This window comes from Tachyglossus aculeatus, chromosome 24, assembly GCF_015852505.1.
Source record: "Tachyglossus aculeatus isolate mTacAcu1 chromosome 24, mTacAcu1.pri, whole genome shotgun sequence".
In the NCBI taxonomy this organism is placed as follows: Eukaryota; Metazoa; Chordata; class Mammalia; order Monotremata; family Tachyglossidae; genus Tachyglossus; species Tachyglossus aculeatus.
Genome location: NC_052089.1, coordinates 28,740,341 through 28,761,148, shown reverse-complemented (window position 1 = coordinate 28,761,148; position 20,808 = coordinate 28,740,341). Strand labels below are relative to the sequence as shown.

Here is a 20,808-nt window from a genome sequence, read left to right as displayed (position 1 = left end):
TGAGCGCTTACTGTGTGCAGAGCACTGTAATAATAATAATAATAATGCCGGGATCTGGTAAGCTCTTACTATGTGCCAAGCACTGTTCTAAGCGCTGGGGTAGATACAAGGTGATCAGGTTGTCCCACGTGGGGCTCACGGTCTTCATCCCCATTTTCCAGATGAAGGAACTGAGGCCCAGAGAAGTGAAGTGACTGGCCCAAAGTCACACAGCTGACAAGCGGCAGAGCCGGGATTTGAAGCAGCGATTGAGAAGCAGCGTGGCTCAGTGCAAAGAGCCCGGGCTTTGGAGTCAGAGGTCATGGGTTCAAATCCCAGCTCCGCCACTTGCCAGCTGTGTGACTTTGGGCAAGTCACTTCACTTCTCTGGGCCTCAGTGACCTCATCTGGAAAATGGGGATGAAGACTGTGAGCCCCACGTGGGACAACCTGATTCATTCATTCATTCATTCATTCAATCGTATTTATTGAGCGATTACTGTGTGCAGAGCACTGTACTAAGCGCTTGGGAAGTACAACCTGATCACCTTGTAACCTCCCCAGCGCTTAGAACAGTGCTTTGCACATAGTAAGCGCTTAATAAATGCCATCATCATCACCATCATTTGAACCCACGACCTCTTTCTCCAAAGCCCAAGCCCTGTCCACTGAGCCATGCTGCTTCCCTGTACTGTACTGAGCGCTTGGGAGAGTGCGATATAACGGTATAGCAGAAACATTCCCTGCCAACATCGAGCTTACAGTGGCCCCTGGGTAAAATGGGGGCTCAGTGGAAAGAGCCCAGGCTTGGGAGCCAGAGGTCACGGGTTCTGATCCTGGCTCCGCCAACTGTCAGCTGTGTGACTTTGGGCCAGTCGCTTCACTTCTCTGGGCCTCAGTCACCTCATCTGGAAAATGGGGATGAAGACTGTGAGCCTCAAGTGGGACAACCTGATCACCTTGTAACCGACCCGCAGCGCTTAGAACAGTGCTTAGTAAGCGCTTATTATTATTATTATTATTAATAATAATAATAATAATAATAACCTCGTTCTCACCTGTCCCACCATCGACCCCCAGCCCACGTCATCCCCCTGCCCTGGAATGCCCTCCCTCTGCCCATCCGCCAAGCTAGCTCTCTTCCTCCCTTCAAGGCCCTGCTGAGAGCTCACCTCCTCCAGGAGGCCTTCCCAGACTGAGCCCTTTCCTTCCTCTCCCCCTCTTCCCCCTCTCCATCCCCCCATCCTACCTCCTTCCCTTCCCCACAGCACCTGTATATATGTATATATGATTGTACATATTTATTACTCTATTTATTTATTTATTTTACTTGTACATATCTATCCTATTTATTTTATTTTGTTGGTATGTTTGGTTTTGTTCTCTGTCTTCCCCTTTTAGACTGTGAGCCCACTGTTGGGTACGGACTGTCTCTATGTGTTGCCAATTTGTACTTCCCAAGCGCTTAGTACAGTGCTCTGCACACAGTAAGCACTCAATAAATACGACTGATGATGATGATGATGAAGCTGAGGCTGCGGTCCAGAGTACTGTCTCTATATGTTGCCAACCTGTACTTCCCAAGCGCTTAGTCCAGTGCTCTGCACACAGTAAGTGCTCAATAAATACGATTGATTGATTGATTGATTGATTGACTGATTTGGGGGTGGGGTGCCTGGGTCCAGGAGAAGTAGGTGGACATCTCTCCCCAACTCCTGCTGGAGGGAGGCTTTGGGGGACGGATCCAGCATTCCCTGCCCTGGGAATGGGCCATAGGAGCTGGACACTGTGGTCCAGCGGCTAGTCAGCCACCGGAGGAACCCGGCTGGGATCCCTAGCCCGGTCCACGCTGTTCCCGTCGTCACTTTCCCAAACCTACGGCTCCCTACGGGACGGCAACGGGTCCTCCCTTGATCCCGATCCGTCCCCCAGCCTGCTGGGCGCCAGCGAGGGGGCACTTCTCAGATAGCCCAGGCGGCCCCGGGCTTGACCAGCGGTGGTTCCCCCAGGGCTCCTCCGCCTGCAGGAGCTGATCAAGGCCCCGTCCCGATACAACATCAAAATCAGGATCCGTCAGCTGCCCGCCGCGACCAGAGACGCCAGGCCCCTGCTGAAGGAGATGAAGAAGGCCAAGGAGTTCTACGTGATCTTCGACTGCTCCCACCAAACGGCGGCCGACGTCCTCCAACAGGTTGGGAGCCGCCGGGGGGCTGGTGGGTGGGCGCAGGAGGACTGGCAAGAGAGGGAGGCCCGGGTTCTAGGCCCCAGGCTTGCCCCGTGTGACCTCGGGCAAGTTGCTGAACCTCTCTGGGCCTCCGTCCCCTCCTCTGTGAAACGGAAAGCCTCATCCCGTTCCCTCCGTATCTCCCAGCGCGAGGATCGATCAGCCAATCAATGGTACTGGGATCGTTAGGATTCACTTCCCACATTCGGGGGAATGACCGAATGCCGAATCCGGGCCCCCTCCCTCTCCCTGTCCTCCCCTCGAATCCAGGCCCCTTCTCCGACCATCCCAATCCCTCCCACCCGCCTTTCTGTACAAGGTGCCGCGCACCGAAAGTGCTCAGTCAACGCCACGGACTGACCGACACCCAAAGTTAGGAGTGGGAAGCCGAGAAGGGGCCCGGCGAAGGAGACTGAGGAAGACCAGCCAGGGGAGGAAGGAGTCTGGCCTGGTGAAAAGAAAATGGGAAGTACAAGTCAATCAATCAATCAATAGTATTTATTGAGCGCTTACTGTGTGCAGAGCACTGTACTACGCGCTTGGGAAGTACAAGTTGAAGTACAAGTACAAGTACAGGGAGGAAGGAGTCTGGCCTAGTGAAAAGAACATGGGAAGTACAAGTCGTCCAGCTCTGCCAGTCGCTTGTGACCTTGGGCATGTCACTTCACTTCTCTGTGCCTCAGTTTCTTCAGCCGTAAAATAGGAATTAAATCCTACTCCCTCCTATTTAGACTACGAGCCCCATGTGGCACAGGGATAGCTCTGTATCTAACCCGGCCTAGTAGAACCCACCCACCCCGCAACGAGCCACCATGGCAGATCAGGACTGGCAGATCCGCGGCCAGGAGAGATTCGTCATGTGCCAGCGTGGAAACTGGTGGGTTCAAGGGGGAGACCAGGCCTGGAGCCGCCCTGGGATGAAAGCCGAGAGGGAGTGAGAGAAGACGGGAGAGACCAAGTGAGGGAGTGGGCCTAGCTCCCCCATATAACCCTGAAGCCAATCCAGCGAGTCATTTACTGAGTGCCTACTGTGTGCTGAGCACTATACTAAGAACTTCCCTGCCCTCACCCTTCCTTGCTCCCCTGGAACCCTCAGCTGCCAGGGATCCTGGGGAGAGTCAACCTGAGGGGACGGATAGGCCCTGGGGAGAGGACGATAAGGGGAGAGTCAGATGGGCACTGGGTGACACCAAAGAACATCAGATGAGGGGAGGGTCAGGTGGGGGATGTTCAGACTTGGGGGCAGTCTGACGGGGGATAATTAGGGCGGGGAGTGCCAAGAGGAGAGTCGGAAAGTGGAGAGCCTTACATGGGACAGTCAGATGGGGAAGAGTCAGACAAGGGGAGAGTCAGAAGAGGAGAGTCAGACGGGGGAGGAAGAGTCAGTCGAAGGGAGGGCCAGACAGGGGGAGAGTCAGAGGAGTCGAGAGGGAGAGAGGGAGAATCAAAGGGGAGGGGGGAGTTAGTCCTACCCCCCTCCATGTCCCTTTCTTGTCCCTTCTGCTCCGCCTTCTGTAGGCCTCACCTTGTACGAGCACTGCCCCCTTTCCACCTGACAGAGGACACAGGGCAGGGAGGGAGAAGGAGGCCTCAGTTTGGCAGTTCGAGATGGCATCGGTGGGAGCTGCACAGGCTCTTAAAGGGGCCTCTGCCCTTTCCACGGCAGGGGGTGGGGGTGGAGCAAGCCAAGTCGGACCCAGGAGATACAGTAGTACTTCCCGCCTCTGTTTCCAGTGGAAGGGGGTGTAGGGAGCACATACAGAGCATCCCGCACCCCGCAGCCGTGGCCCCATAAAGTGTTATGAGTTATCATAAAGTGTTATCATACCTGCCGATATGAGCCCCAAATACACCCTGCAGCCGCGAGCCCCTGAGCCCCTGACCCCTAAACGCACATAAGTGGGACAGCTCACTGTCCGCTCATCTGTGCTAGGGAGGATGAGTTCTCCAAATGAATGGGTGTAGATGGAGAATAGAAGGGGACACAGAACTGAACCTTGAGGGACTCCCACGGTGTGGGGGTGAGAGGAAGAGAAGAAGACCAAGAAAAATACTGAGAAGGAGCGGCCCGAAACATAGGGGCCTCTTACCTGTATATATGTATATATGTTTGTACATATTTATTACCCTATTTATTTATTTATTTATTTATTTTACTTGTACATATCTATTCTATTTATTTTATTAGTATGTTTGGTTTTGTTCTCTGTCTCCCCCTTTTAGACTGTGACCCCACTGTTGGGTAGGGACTGTCTCTGTATGTTACCAATTTGTACTTCCCAAGCGCTTAGGACAGTGCTCTGCACATAGTAAGCGCTCAATAAATACGATTGATAATGATAATGATAATAGAAGAGGGCTTTCACACGTAAGGAGCGCTTAACGAATACCATCAAAAAAGGGAGGAGAACCAGGAGAGAGGACCACGTCAAATAAACCCCAGGTACCCTGGTGTTTCCAAGAGAAGGGAGTGGTCCGAGGGATCAAAGGCAGCAGAGAAGAGAAGGAGGAAGACAAAGTAGACTGAGGGCAGGAATCCCGTTGGCCCACTCTGTTGGATTGCCCTCTCCCAAATGCCTAGTATAGTGCTCTGCCCGCAGTAAGTGCTCAATAAATACCATTAATCAAGGCAATAAGCCGTCTCCTGGCCGGGAGGAAGGGTGGGCCTCGGGGAACTCCCCTATCTTGGGGTCACGAGTCAAAGCCTCCTACCTCACTTGTCCTGCCGGGCCAGAGCGAAACAGGGCCAAGGACCATCATCATCATCAATCGTATTTATTGAGCGCTTACTGTGTGCAGAGCACTGTACTAAGCGCTTAAGTACATTCAACGAGTTCCTTGTGGTCATTGTACAGATTGACCCCTCGTTTCTTCCCAGTCTAAGTCCAAGCCCTGGAATTCCCAGGGCTCAATCATTCGTTCAATTGTATTTATTGAGCGCTTACTGTGTGCAGAGCACTGGACTAAGCGCTTGGGAAGTACAAGTTGGCAACATAGAGGGTTCTGCCCCATCCGGGTACGGATAGGCCTAGGGGGATAATAATAATCATCATAATAATGATGATGGCATTTGTTCAGCGCTTACTATGTGCAAAGCACTGTTCTAAGCGCTGGGGGGATACAAGGTGATCAGGTTGTCCCCTGGGGGGCTCACAGTCTTAATCCCCATTTTACAGATGAGGTCACTGAGGCTCAGAGAAGTGAAGTGACTTGCCCAAGGTCACACAGCAGACATATGGCAGAGCCGGGATTCGAACCCATGACCTCGGACTCCCAAGCCCGGGCTCCTTCCACTGAGCCACGCTGCTTCCGGATCCGTCCGAAGGGGCGGGAGCTGAGCTGCCGGGAGACCGGGAGACTCACATGGGCCACTCATTGATGAAGAAGCAGCGTGGCTCAGTGGAAAAAGCACGGACTTTGGAGTCAGAGGTCATGGGTTCGAATTCTGGCTATGCCACTTGTCAGCTGTGTGACTTTGGGCAAGTCACTTAATTCATTCAATCGTATTTACTGAGCGCTTACCGTGTGCAGAGCACTGTACTAAGCGCTTGGGAAGTCCAGGTTGGCAACATATAGAGACGGTCCCTACCCAACAGCGGGCTCACAGTCTAGAAGGAGGAGATGGAGAACAAAACAAAACATATTAACAGAATAAAATAAATAGAATAAATGTGTACAAGTAAAATAAATCAATAAATAGAATAATAACAACTTCTCTGGGCCTCAGTTACCTCGTCTGTAATACGGGGATGAAGACTGTGAGCCCCCCGTGGGACAACCTGATCACCTTTGTATCCCCCCGGCGCTTAGAACAGTGCCTTGCATATAGTAAGCACTTAATAAATGCCATTATTATTATTATTATTTCTAGATTCTCTCCATGGGCATGATGACGGAATACTACCACTACTTCTTCACCACGCTGGTAAGGGCCATGCCTCTCCCCGGGGGGAACAATGGGTTCAGAGCTCTTCTAGACTGTGAGCCCACTGTTGGGTAGGGACCGTCTCTATATGTTGCCAACTTGGACTTCCCAAGTGCTTAGTCCAGTGCTCTGCACAAAGTAAGCGCTCAATAAATACGATTGATTGATTGATTGATTGATTGGTGTGGCCCCCAAGGCTGGAAACCTTGGCCCTACCTCCGGCCCTACCTCCTTCCCTTCCCACAGCACTTGTATAGATTCGTACAGATTTATTACTCCATTTTACTTGTGCGTATTTACGATTCCATTTATCTTGTTAATGATGTGCATCTAGCTATAATTCCATTTGTTCTCACGATTCTGACACCCGTCTCCACGTTTTGTTTCGTTGTCCGTCTCCCCCTTCTAGACTGTGAGCCCGCCGTCGGGTAGGGACCGTCTCTAGATGTTGCCAACTCGGACTTCCCAGGCGCTTAGTCCAGTGCTCTGCACACAGTAAGCGCTCAGTAAATACGATTGAATGAATCATCATCATCAATCGTGAATGAATGAATGAATGAATGAATGAAACCGGCAGGCCGCCGGCCCCGTCGCCCTCCCAGTTGGGAACCTGGCACTTGGTGTCCACTCCGTTGGGCCCGCTCCTTGGCCATGCCACAAGGAAATTTGCCTCCAGCCTGGCCCGGGGATTCCCAGCTGGGCCAGAGAGCGGATTCTGGAGCCCAGGAGAGGGGAACCACCGGGACTAACCTTTCCCACTGCTCCCAAGCCATGGCTTTCTTCCCGGCTGGACGCGGCCCTCGGAATTAGAGGGCCGTCTCTCCGGAGACGGGTCGAGTCGTGGCTGGTGCCAGCACCCAGGTGGGTGGCCCTCGGCTCTGAGGGGCCGGGCGGAGGAGGGTAGAGCCACATCCCGTGTCCAACGCCAGCGGGAAAGGGAAACGGAAACAGTATCGCGCCGGACGGGCCGTCGCCGGTGTCTCACCTGGCCTGAGGATGCGAGAGTCGCTCTCCCCGTGGTCTGCAGGACCTGTTCGCGCTGGACCTGGAGCCGTACCGCTACTGCGGGGTGAACGTGACCGGCCTGCGTCTGCTGAACCTCAACCACCCGCAGGTGTCCGCCCTCGTTGACAGGTGGTCGGTGGAGAGGCTGCAGGCTCCCCCCAAGCTGGAGACCGGCCTCCTGGATGGGATGATGACGGTGAGTCGGCCCGCCCGGGACCAGCCCGCTGGGCGCCCGGGGGCCCTGAGCGCTCCAAGTCGGGGTTGAGGCCCGGGGCATCATCATCATCAATCGTATTTATTGACCTTAGAGAAGCAGCGTGGCTCAGTGGAAAGAGCCCGGGCTTTGGAGTCAGAGGTCATGGGTTCGAATCCCAACTCCGCCACATGTCTGCTGTGTGACCTTGAGCAAGCCACTTCTCTTCTCAGAGCCTCAGTGACCTCATCGGTCAAATGGGGATTAAGACTGTGAGCCCTACATGGGACAACCTGATCACCTTGCCTCCCTTCAGCGCTTAGAACGGTGCTCTGCACATAATAAGCGCTTAAGAAGCAGCATGGCTCAGTGGAAAGAGCCCGGGGTTTGGAGTCAGGGGTCATGGGTTCAAATCCCGGCTCCACCAATTGTCAGCTGTGTGACTTTGGGCTTCAGTGACCTCATCTGTAAAATGGGGATGAAGACTGTGAGCCCCCCGTGGGACAACCTGATCACCTTGTAACCTCCCCAGTGCTTAGAACAGTGCTTGGCACATAGTAAGCGCTTAATAAATGCCATCATTATTGTTATTATTATGGAGAGGAGGGCGTGGAAGAGCTCAGGTCCGCTGGGGGAGAATCTGCGTTTGGTCACTGGGGGAGAGTCAGGGCTGTCAGATGGACCGTCTTGGTTCACTAGGGAGAGAGTCGGGGAGGATGAGGGAAGAGTGGAGCTGTCGGATGATCTGTGTTCAATTACCGGGGAGAGTCAAGGAGGGAGAGAGGAGAGTCAGGGGTATTGGATGGTCCATGTTTGGTCACTTGAGGAGAGTCAGGGAGGGATAGTAATAATAATAATAATAATAATAATAATAATAATAATATGGCATTTGTTATGTGCTTACTATGTGCAAAGCACTTTTCTAAGCACCAGGGGGGATACAGGGTGATCAGGTTGTCCCACGTGGGGCTCACAGTCTTCATCTCAGTTTTAAAGAGGAGGCCACTGAGGCCCAGAGAAGTGAATTGACTTCATAATAATAATAACGATGGCATTTATTAAGCGCTTACTATGTGCAAAGCACTTTTCTAAGCACCAGGGGGGATACAAGGTGATCAGGTTGTCCCATGTGGGGCTCACAGTCTTCATCTCAATTTTAAAGAGGAGGCCACTGAGGCCCAGAGAAGTGAATTGACTTAATAATAATAATAGTGATGGCATTTATTAAGTGCTTACTATGTGCAACGCACTGTTCTAAGCGCTGGGGAGGTTACAAGGTGATCAGGTTGTCCCACGTGGGGCTCACAGTCTTCATCTCAATTTTACAGATGAGGGAACTGAGGCCCAGAGAAGTGAAGTCACTAGCCCAAAGTCATCCAGCTGACAAGTGGCGGAGCCGGGATTTGAACCCACGCCCTCTGATTCCAAAGCCCGGGCTCTTTCCACTGAGCCACGCTGCTTCTCTTGGGTGGGAGAGTCAGAAGTTTTGGATGGTCCGTCTTCAGTCACAGGGAGGGGAGAGTCAAGATCGGTGACCAGTCCGTGCTGGGTCACTCGGGGAGACTGAGGGATGGACGGGGGAAAGTCAGGGCTGTTGGATAGTCTGTTTGGAGTCACTGGAGGTCTTGTACTTCCCAAGCGCTTAGCACAGTGCTCTGCACACAGTAAGTGCTCAATAAATACGATTGAATGAATGAATGAAAGAATGGAGGAGGGTCAGGGGTTTTGGATGCTCTGCGCTGGGTGCGCTGTACTGGACCCCTGATGTTTGTGGAGCGCTGAGCTGAAGGCTTGGGAACAGGCAGTAGAAGCAGAGGCCACGGACCCACTTGAACCACGGATCTTCTAGACTGTGAGCCCACTGTTGGGTAGGGACCGTCTCTATACGTTGCCGACTTGTACTTCCCAAGCGCTTAGTCCAGTGCTCTGCACACAGTAAGCGCTCAATAAATACAATCGAAGGAATGAATGATGTGAAACCGAGGCCCAGAGAACTGAAGTGATTTGCCCAGAGGCAAACAGTGAGGAGTTGGTGGAGCCATGGGAACTCCATCTGTCTGTGGCGAGAGAGAGAGAGAGAGAGAGAGAGAGTGTTTGTGCATCTGTGTGTGTCTGTCTAGATGGTGAGTCCATTGTTGGGTAGGGATTGTCTCTATTTGTTGCCAAATTGTACTTCCCAAGCGCTTAGTACAGTGCTCTGCACACAGTAAGCGCTCAATAAATACGATCGAAGGAATGAATGATGTGAAACCGAGGCCCAGAGAACTGAAGTGATTTGCCCAGGGGCAAACAGTGCAGAGTTGGTGGAGCCATGGAAACTCCATCTGTCTGTGGCAAGAGAGAGAGTGTGTTTGTGTGTCTGTCTACATGGGGAGTCCATTGTTGAGTAGGGATTGTCTCTATTTGTTGCCAAATTGTACTTCCCAAGCGCTTAGTCCAGTGCTCTGCACACAGTAAGAGCTCAATAAATACGATTGAATGAATGAATGAATGTTGCCAACTTGTACTTCCCAAGCGTTTAATCCAGTGCTCTGCACACAGTAAGCGTTCAATAAATACAATTGGTTGATTGGTGAAGGATGGGGCAGTCTGAGGGCCTATGCTGAGGGCCTACCCCGAGGGCCACGGGGAAAGTCCGGCTCCCGTCGGAGGAGGCCGAGCCGGCGGGGCACAGCCACGGAAGCGCGGGCGGGCCCCGCGGGGCCCCGGCGACCCGCCCGTTTCTCCGCAGACGGAGGCCGCCCTGATGTACGACGCCGTCCACGTGGTGGCCGTGGCCCTGCAGCGCGGGGCCCCGGTGGCCGTCAGCTCCCTGCAGTGTCACCGGCACCGGCCCTGGCACTTTGGACCCAAGCTCATGAACCTCATCAAAGAGGCGAGTTTCCCCTCTCCTCCCGCTCTCCCTCCTCCGTTCCGCCCCCACATCCCACCCTCACTGTTCCTCGTTCTCGCCCGTCCCGCCGTCGACCCCCGGCCCACGTCCTCCCCCTGGCCCGGAACGCCCTCCCTCCGCACATAATAATAATAATAATTGGCATTTGTTAAGCGCTTACTATGTGCAAAGCCCTGTTCTAAGCGCTGGGGAGGCTACAGGGTGATCAGGTTGTCCCATGTGGGGCTCACCATCTTAATCCCCATTTTACAGATGAGGTCACTGAGGCCCAGAGAAGTTAAGTGACTTGCCCAAGGTCACACAGCAGACATGTGGCAGAGCCAGGATTCGAACCCATGACCTCTGACTCCAAAGCCCATGCTCTTTCCACTTGAGCCACGCTGCCACATCCGCCAAGCTAGCTCTCTTCCTCCCTTCAAAGCCCTACTGAGAGCTCACCTCCTCCAGGAGGCCTTCCCAGACTGAGCCCCCTTTTCCCTCTCCTCCTCCCTATCCCCCCACCCTACCTCCTTCCCCTCCCCACTGCAGCTGTATATGAGCCCACTGTTGGGTAGGAATCGTCTCTATATGTTGCCAACTTGTACTTCCCAAGCGCTTAGTACAGTGCTCCGCACACAGTAAGCGCTCAATAAATACGATTGAATGAATTTAGTCCTCTATTTATTTTACTTGTACATATTTACTATTCTATTTATGTTGTTAATGCTGTGCATCTAGCTTCAATTTTGTTTGTTCTGTCGACTTGACACCCGTCCACGTATTTGGTTTTGTCGTCTGTCTCCCCCTTCTAGACTGGGAGCCCGTCGCTGGGTAGGGACCGTCTCTATACGTTGCCGACTTGTACTTCCCAAGCGCTTAGTACAGCGCCCTGCACACAGTAAGCGCTCAATAAATACGGCTGAATGAATGAGTGAATCCCACCCCGTCTCTAATGATAATAATAATAATGATGGCATTTGTTAATAATAATAATAGCATTTATTAAGCGCTTACTATGTGCAAAGCACTGTTCTAAGCGCTGGGGAGTTTACAAAGTGATGAAGTTGTCCCACGGGGGGTTTACAGTCTTAATCTAGACTTCTTCTAGACTTAATCTAGTCTTCTTCTAGACTGTGACCCTAGACTGTGACTTGTACTTCCCAAGCGCTTAGGACAGTGCTCTGCACAAAGTAAGCACTCAATAAATACGATTGAATGAATGAATGTGGGACAGGACCTGAATCATCATCATCATCATCATCAATCGTATTTATTGAGCGCTCACTATGTGCAGAGCACTGTACTAAGCGCTTGGGAAGTACAAATTGGCAACACGTAGAGACAGTCCCTACCCAACAGTGGGCTCACAGTCTAAACGGGGGAGACAGAGAACAAAACAAACATACTAACAAAATAAAATAAATAGAATAGATATGTACAAGTAAAATAAATAAATAAATAAATAGAGTAATAAATATGTACAAACATATATACATATATACAGGTGCTGTGGGGAAGAGAAATACAGGAGAACCGTCGACAGCTCCAAGGAGTTGTTGTTGTTTTTTTAATTAATCCTTCCACACAGCCTAAAATTGCTTCTCTGACATTTCTAGAATGAATGAAGGACTGTAGAATAGAATCCAACCCACTATCTTGTATCTACCCCAGCGCTTAGAACAGTGCCTGGCACGTAGTAAGCACTTAACGAATACCATAACCCCCATCCCCCCCGCCTTACCTCCTTCCCCTCCCCACAGCACCTGTATATATACTTGTACATATTTACTACTCTATTTATTCATTTATTTCATTTGTACATATTTATTCTATTTATTTTATTTTGTTAATACGTTGTGTTTTGTGGTCCGTCTCCCCCTTCTAGACCGTGAGCCCGCTGTTGGGTAGGGACCGTCTCTAGATGTTGCCAACTTGGACTTCCCAGTGCTCTGCACACAGTAAGCGCTCAATAAATACGATTGAATGAATTAAAAAAAAATCCGAGGTTCAATTCCCTTTGCCGCTGACGAGGATAGTCCAGGAGCTACGTGGAGGCCCCCTCCCCACCGCCAAAGGGGCAGGCAGATCCTCTCCCCACTGTGGGGGTCCCAGGGTGAGGTCTCTGACATTTCTTGGGTGAAGCAGCGTGGCTCAGTGGAAAGAGCCCGGGCTTTGGAGTCAGAGGTCATGGGTTCAAATCCCAGCTCTTCCAACTGTCAGCTGGGTGACTTTGGGCAAATCACTTCACTTCTCTGGGCCTCAGTTCCCTCATCTGTAAAATGGGGATTAAGACTGTGAGCCCCCTGTGGGACAACCTGATCACTTTGTAACCTCCTTAGCGCTTAGAACAGTGCTTTGCACATAGTAAGCCCTTAATAAATGCCATTATTATTATTATTATTATGGGTGAATTTCACTTTGTAACCACCCTAGCGCTTAGAACAGTGCTTTGCACATAGTGAGCGCTTAATAAATGTCATTATTATTCTTTTAGACTGTGAGCCCACTGTTGGGTAGGGACTGTCTCTATATGTTGCCAATTTGTACTTCCCAAGCGCTTAGTACAGTGCTCTGCACATAGTAAGCGCTCAATAAATACGATTGATGATGATGATGATTTCTTCTAGACTGTGAGCCCACTGTTGGGTAGGGACCGTCTCTATATGTTGCCAACTTGGACTTCCCAAGCGCTTAGTCCAGTGCTCTGCACACAGTAAGCGCTCCATAAATACTTCCTCTCCCCTGCCTTACCTCCTTCCCCTCCCCACAGCACCTGTATATATGTATATATGTTTGTACATATTTATTACTCTATTTATTTTACTTGTACATATCTATTCTATTTATTTTATTTTGTTAATATGTTTGGTTTTGTTGTCTGTCTCCCCCCTCTAGACTGTGAGCCCACTGTCGGGTAGGGACCATCTCTATATGTTGCCAACTTGGACTTCCCAAGCGCTTAGTACAGTGCTCTGCACACAGTAAGCGCTCAATAAACACGATTGATTGATTGATTAATTGATTGATTGCTCTCCCTTTCCCCTGCAGGTGCGATGGAACGGCTTAACCGGGAGGATTGCCTTCAACAAGACCGACAGCCAGCGTAGGGATTTCGACTTGGACATCATCAGTCTCAAGGAGGCCGGGACTGAAAAGGTGACCCTCTCGGGGCCGGGCCCAGTCCGGAACCCCGATTCATTCATTCATTCATTCAATCAATCATACTTATTGAGCGCTTACTGCGTGCAGAGCACTGGACTAAGCGTTTGGGAAGTCCAAGTCGGCAACATGGAGAGACAGTCCCTACCCAACAGTGGGCTCACGGTCTAGAAGGGGGAGACGGACCACAAAACAAAACCTATTAACAAAATAAAATGAATAGAAGAGTAAATAGGTACAAGTAAAATAGAGTAATAAATCTGTACAAACAGATACACAGGTGCTGTGGGGAGATGGTATTTGTTCATTCATTCATTCGGTTGTATTTATTGAGCGCTTACCGTGTGCAGAGCACTGTACTAAGCGCTTGGGAAGTACAAGCTGGCAACATCTAGAGGCGGTCCCTACCCAACAACAGGCTCACAGTCTAGAAGGGGGAGACGGACAACGAAACATGTGGACGGGTGTCATCAGAATAAATAGAAATAAAGCTAGATGCCCATCATTAACAAAAGAAATAGAATAGTAAATATGCACAAGTAAAATAAATGAATTTGTTAAGCGCTTACTAGGTGCCAAGCACTGTTCTAAGCGCCGAGGTAGATACAAGGTAAGCAGATTGTCCCACGCGGGGCTCACAGTCTTAAATCCCCGTTTTACAGATGAGGTAACCGAGGCACAGAGAAGTGAAGTGACTTCTTCAAAGTCACACAGCCGATCGGCGGCGGGGCCGGGATTACTAGACTGTGAGCCCGCTGTCGGGTAGGGACCGTCTCTCTATGTTGCCAACTTGGACTTCCCAAGCGCTTAGTCCAGTGCTCTGCACACAGTAAGCGCTCAATAAATACGATTGATGGATTAGTCCCAGCCCCATCACCCGCCGGTACCCGTCGCCCGGGGATCGGAGCGGCCTCGAAGCAGCCAGCCGGGTCAGTTTCACCCACTGGGATGGGGCCGGGGTGATGAGGGCCCGTGGGACCAGAGGCGATCAGTTCAGGACAATCAGTTGATGAACGTGAGTCATCATCATCAATCGTATTTATTGAGCGCTTACTGTGTGCAGAGCACTGTACTGGCGGGAGAAGAGGAAACAGGAAACACTAAGAGCGAATCAATCAATCAGTCATATTTATTCATTCATTCATTCAATCGTATTTATTGAGCGCTTACTGTCTGCAGGGCACTGGACTAAGCGCTTGGCACTGTACTAAGCGCTTGGGATGAGCAGCAAAGCGAGCCGGCGGCAGGGCCGGACCGGCTCGTCTCTCGCCCAGTGGGCCCGGCCTTACCGAAAACGGGACGGGCGTCTCCGGCCTGGCAGAGGGAGGGGAGCTGCTTGGAGGCGCGAGAGCGGGAGATGCCGCTGGGGAAACAAAGTCTGGAAACTACTGCTGGGTAGCCCCTTGGCTCTGAGAGGGTCAGAGTGGCCTCGGAGCAGTTTGGCCAAGGGGTCGGAGCACTTGGGGGGGTCCCTGGACCCCACCTAGCTCCGCCACTCCCAGCCCAAGGTCGTCCGCCTCCCGAGCAGGCTTGGCTTCGCCCTCCTACAACAGCCTTATGGGATCAATCAATCAATCAATCAATCGTATTTATTGAGCGCTTACTATGTGCAGAGCACTGTACTAAGCGCTTGGGAAGTACAAATTGGCAACACATAGAGACAGTCCCTACCCAACAGTGGGCTCACAGTCTAAAAGGGGGAGACAGAGAACAGAACCAAACATACCAACAAAATAAAATAAATAGGATAGAAATGTACAAGTAAAATAAATAAATAAATAAATAAATAAATAGAGTAATAAATATGTACAACCATATATACATATATACAGGTGCTGTGGGGAAGGGAAGGAGGTAGGATGGGGGGGATGGAGAGGGGGATGAGGGGGAGAGGAAGGAAGGGGCTCAGTCTGGGAAGGCCTCCTGGAGGAGGGGAGCTCTCAGTAGGGCCTTGAAGGGCGGAAGAGAGCTAGCTTGGCGGATGGTTAGAGGGAGGGCATTCCAGGCCCGGGGGAGGACGTGGGCCGGGGGTCGATGGCGGGACGGGTGAGAACGAGGTACGGTGAGGAGATTAGTGGTGGAGGAGCGGAGGGTGCGGGCTGGGCTGGAGAAGGAGAGAAGGGAGGTGAGGTAGGAGGGGGCGAAGGGATGGACAGCCTTGAAGCCCAGGGTGAGGAGTTTCTGCCTGATGTGATCCTGATCCTGATCCTGATGGGATCCATCAGGAGGGGGATCCATCGATGGATGAATGGCATCTACTGGGTGCCCAAGAGGCGCCCGACACTGTACTGAGCGGGCGGGAGAGTCCCGCAGCAGCCCGACACACAGTCCCTGCCCACAATCTAAACTCCTCCATCATCCAGTAATAATAATAATAATGGTATTTATTAAGCGCTTACTATGTGCAAAGCACTGTTCTAGGCGCTGGGGAGGTTACAAGGTGATCAGGTTGTCCCACGGGGGGCTCACAGTCTTAATCATTCATTCATTCAATCGTATTTATTGAGCGCTTACTGTGTGCAGAGCACTGGACTAAGCGCTTGGGGAGTCCAAGTTGGCAACACATAGAGACGGTCCCTGCCCAACAGTGGGCTCACAGTCTAGAAATCCCCATTTTCCAGATGAGGCCCAGAGAAGTGAAGTGACTTTCCCGTTCACCCAGCTGACAAGTGGCAGGGCTGGGATTTGAACTCGTGACTGCTGACTCCAAAGCCCGGGCTCTTTCCACTGAGCCACTCTGCTTCTCTAGCAGTGGCAGCGCCAAGCACTTGCGAATCTGTAGTTCGGTCCCGGCCCCAGTTTTCCCGGAACACGCTCTCCCGGCTCAGTCCTAAGAGCCCACTGTTGGGTAGGGACTGTCTCTATATGTTGCCAACTTGTACTTCCCAAGTGCTTAGTACAGTGCTCTGCACATAGTAAGCGCTCAATAAATACGATTGATTGATTGATTGATCGTGGGGCCCTCGTGGGCAGGGAAGGGACCCAACCCTTTCTCTCTCTCTCTCTCCCCCACTCTCGCTCTCTCCTCTGACGGGACCCAGGTGACCGGAGAAGCGTCCAAACCCTTGTACAAAGTGTGGAAGAAGGTTTGTGCCATCGGACGGGCCGGGCCGGGGGCTCACGTCATTGTTAAATCGTTCCTCAGTTGAGCGGCAGATCCCTGCAGGGGTGGAGGTGGTGGCCTCCCCTTCCTCCCTTGGCAGTAGGTCTGGCCGCCCATCGCCCATCTGGATGCCCAGCGGGGAAGCAGCGTGGCTCAGTGGATCTGCACACAGTAAGCGCTCAATAAATACGATTGAATGAATGAATGAATGAATAAAATAAATAGAATAGTAGGATAGTCCCTTGTTCAGCGCTTAGTGGGTGCCAAGCAATCAATAAATCAATCAATCAATCAATCGTATTTATTGAGTGCTTACTATGTGCAGAGCACTGTACTAAGTGCTTGGGAAGTACAAATTGGCAACATATAGGGACAGTCCCTACCCAACAGTGGGCTCACAGTCTAGAAGGGGGAGACAGAGAACAAAACCAAACATACTAACAAAATAAAATAAATAGAATAGATATATACAAGTAAAATAAATAAATAAATAAATAGAGTAATAAATATGTACAAACATATATACATATATACAGGTGCTGTGGGGAAGGGAAGGAGGTAAGATGGGGGGATGGAGAGGGGGACGAGGGGGAGAGGAAGGAAGGGGCTCAGTCTGGGAAGGCCTCATGGAGGAGGTGAGCTCTCAGCAGGGCCTTGAAGGGAGGAAGAGAGCTAGCTTGGCGGATGGGCAGAGGGCAAGCACTGTTCTAAGCATTGGGGTTGATACGAGGTAATCGTGTTGGACCCGATCCCTGTCATTCATTCATTCACTCATTCATTCAATCGTATTTATTGAGCGCTTACTGTGTGCAGAGCACTGTACTAAGTGCTTGGGAAGTACAAGTTGGCAACATACAGAGACAGTCCCTACCCAACAGCGGGCTCACAGTCGAGAAGGGGGAGACAGACAACAAAACAAAAGAGGTGGACGGGTGTCAAGTCATCAGAATAAATAGAAATCAAGCTAGATGCACATCATTCACAAAATAAATAGAATAGTATTCATTCAATCGTATTTATTGAGCGCTTACTGTGTGCAGAGCACTGTACTAAGTGCTTGCACTGTACTAAGCACTTAATAGTAAATATGTACAAGTAAAACAGAGTAATAAATCTGTACAAACATATATATGGGTGCTATGGGAAGGGGAAGGAGGTAGGGCGGGGGATTCATTCATTCATTCATTCAATCATATTTATTGAGTGCTTACTGTGTGCAGAGCACTGTACTAGGTGCTTGGGAAGTCCAAGTCGGCAACATCTAGAGATGGTCCCTATCCAACAACGGGCTCACAGTCTAGAAGGGAGAGACGGACAACAAAACAAAACAGGTGGACGGGTGTCAAGTCATCAGAATAAATAGAAATCAAGCTAGATGCACATCATTCACAAAATAAATAGAATAGTATTCATTCAGTCGTATTTATTGAGCGCTTACTGTGTGCAGAGCACTGTACTAAGCGCTTAATAGTAAATACGTTCAAGTAAAACAGAGTAATAAATCTCTACAAACACATATACAGGTGCTGTGAGGAGGGGAAGGAGGTAGGGCGGGGGATTCATTCATTCATTCAATCGTATTTATTGAGTGCTTACTGTGTGCAGAGCACTGTACTAAGCACTTGGGAAGTCCAAGTCGGCAACATCTAGAGACGGTCCCTACCCAACAACAGGCTGACAGTCTAGAAGGGGGAGACAGACAACAAAACAAAACAGGTGGACGGGTGTCAAGTCATCAGAATAAATAGAAATGAAGCTAGACGCACATCATTCACAAAATAAATAGAATAGTATTCATTCAATCGTATTTACTGAGCGCTTACTGTGTGCAGAGCACTGTACTAAGCACTTAATAATAAATACGTTCAAATGAAACAGTAATAAATCTGTACAAACATATACAGGTGCTGTGGGGAGGGAAAGGAGGTAGGGCGGGGGGATTCATTCATTCATTCAACTGTATTTATTGAGCACTTACTGTGTGCAGAGCACTGTACTAAGCGCTTGGGAAGTCCAAGTTGGCAACATCTAGAGACGGTCCCTACCCAACAACAGGCTCACAGTCTAGAAGGGGGAGACAGACAACAAAACAAAACAGGTGGACGGGTGTCAAGTCATCAGAATAGATAGAAATGAAGCTAGATGCACAGCATTCACAAAATAAATAGAATAGTATTCATTCAATCGTATTTATTAAGCGCTTACTGTGTGCAGAGCACTGTACGAAGCACTTAGTAAATACGTACAAGTAAAACAGAGTAATAAATCTGTACAAACATATATACAGGTGCTGTGGGGAGGGAAAGGAGATAGGGCGGGGGGATTCATTCATTCATTCAATCGTATTTATTGAGCGCTTACTGTGTGCAGAGCACTGTACTAAGCGCTTGGGAAGTCCAAGTTGGCAACATATAGAGATGGTCCCTACCCAACAGCGGGCTCACGGTCTAGGAGATGGGGAGGAGGAGAGGACAAAGGGGGTTCAGTCTGGGAAGGACTTCCCCCCCAATGCCCCACTGATCGGCTCTGGCCCGCGCAGATTGGGGTCTGGAACTCCCGCCGGGGCCTGAACATGACGGCCAACAACAAGGACCGGACCACCAACGTCACCGACTCGCTGGCCAACCGCACACTCATCGTCACCACCATCCTGGTACGGCCCTCCTCCCGCTGGGGACCCCGTCCGCCGGGGCCCCAGGGATTTGGGGGACACAGCAACGGGTGCCCCTCGAAGCCGCTGCCATTTCCCACTTCCCGGAGAATGGGGCGATGCCCTCCGTTTCACCGATGAGGAAACGGAAGCCCGGAGAGGGAAAGCGACTTGCCTGAGGTCACTCGGCGGGCCGGTGACGGAGTTGGCACCATAGGCCGGGTCTCCTGACTTCCAGTAACGCTGGCGCTCTGTCCCACGGGCCAAAGTTTGGTGTTCAGGTGAACGGGTCTCCATTTCTGGCCCCAGTCAATCAATCGTATTTATCGAGCGCTTACTGTGTGCAGGGCACTGTACTAAGCGCTTGGGAAGTCCAAGTTGGCAACATCTAGAGACGGTCCCTACCCAACGGCGGACTCACAATCAAGAAGAAGAGCCGCGACAGGGGCTCCGTGTCCAGCTCAGGAGTGGGTGCGGTGGGGGAGAAGGATCTGTGTGTGCCATGTCGGGGAAGGGGGTCGCGTGGCCCACGCAGGGCGGGGGGCTTCGACGTACCTGTCGCCCGCAGGAAGACCCCTACGTCATGTACAAGAAGTCGGACAAGCCCCTGTATGGGAACGACCGCTTTGAGGGCTACTGCCTGGACCTGCTGAAGGAGCTGGCCAATATCCTGGGCTTCGCTTACGAGGTCAAGCTGGTGTCCGACGGGAAATACGGGGCCCAGAACGACCAGGGGGAGTGGAACGGCATGGTGAAGGAGCTGGTCGACCACGTGAGCCCGCCCACCGTCATCATCGATCGTGTTTATTGAGCGCTTGCTGTGTGCAGAGCACTGGACTAAGCGCTTGGGAAGGACAAGTTGGCAACAGACCCGTCCGGACGGGGGAGCTGGGAGGACGGGGTGGCTCGTGCCAGCCAGAGCCACTGGCCCAGTGTCCCATCTCTGGTCCGGAAATTCATTCATTCATTCAATCGCATTTATTGAGCGCTTACTGTGTGCAGAGCATTGAACTAAGCGCTTGGGCTCCCTTCAAAGCCCTACTGAGAGCTCACCTCCTCCAGGAGGCCTTCCCACACTGAGCCCCCTCCTTCCTCTCCCCCTCCTCATCCCCCCGCCTTACATCCTTCCCCTCCCCATAGCACCTGTATACATGTATATATGTTTGTGCATATTTATTACTCTATTTATTTTACTTGTACATATCTATTCTATTTATTTTATTTTGTTAATATGCTTTGTTTTGTCCTCTGTCTCCCCCTTCTAGACTGTGAGCCCGCTGTTGGGTAGGGACTGCCTCTATATGTTGCCAACTTGGACTTCCCAAGCACATAGTACAGTGCTCTGCACACAGAAAGCGCTCAATAAATACGATTGATTGATTGATTGTACTTCCCAAGTGCATAGTCCAGTGCTCTGCACACAGTAAGCGCTCAATAAATTCGATTGATTGTACTTCCCAAGCACATAGTACAGTGCTCTGCACACAGTAAGCGCTCAATAAATACGATTGATTGATTGACTGTACTTCCCAAGCGCATAGTACAGCGCTCTGCACACAGTAAGCGCTCAATAAATACGATTGATTGATTGACTGTACTTCCCAAGCGCATAGTACAGCGCTCTGCACACAGTAAGCGCTCAATAAATACGATTGATTGATTGACTGTACTTCCCGAGCGCATAGTACAGCGCTCTGC

The 20,808-nt window shown here is 51.0% G+C and overlaps 1 protein-coding gene across 1 annotated transcript in view; it reads left to right on the top strand.

Annotated features, from left to right (window-relative positions):
* The window catches only part of GRIK1 (glutamate ionotropic receptor kainate type subunit 1), a 57,300-nt gene that overhangs the window by 6,539 nt on the left and 29,953 nt on the right, over positions 1-20,808 (top strand). Inside the window, exons 3-10 of the mRNA XM_038766217.1 lie at positions 1,989-2,170; positions 6,075-6,128; positions 7,156-7,329; positions 10,058-10,201; positions 13,247-13,354; positions 16,399-16,443; positions 19,000-19,113; positions 19,679-19,882. Of these exons, the coding sequence (XP_038622145.1) occupies positions 1,989-2,170; positions 6,075-6,128; positions 7,156-7,329; positions 10,058-10,201; positions 13,247-13,354; positions 16,399-16,443; positions 19,000-19,113; positions 19,679-19,882 (1,025 nt within the window). The remainder of the gene's footprint in view (positions 1-1,988; positions 2,171-6,074; positions 6,129-7,155; positions 7,330-10,057; positions 10,202-13,246; positions 13,355-16,398; positions 16,444-18,999; positions 19,114-19,678; positions 19,883-20,808) is intronic.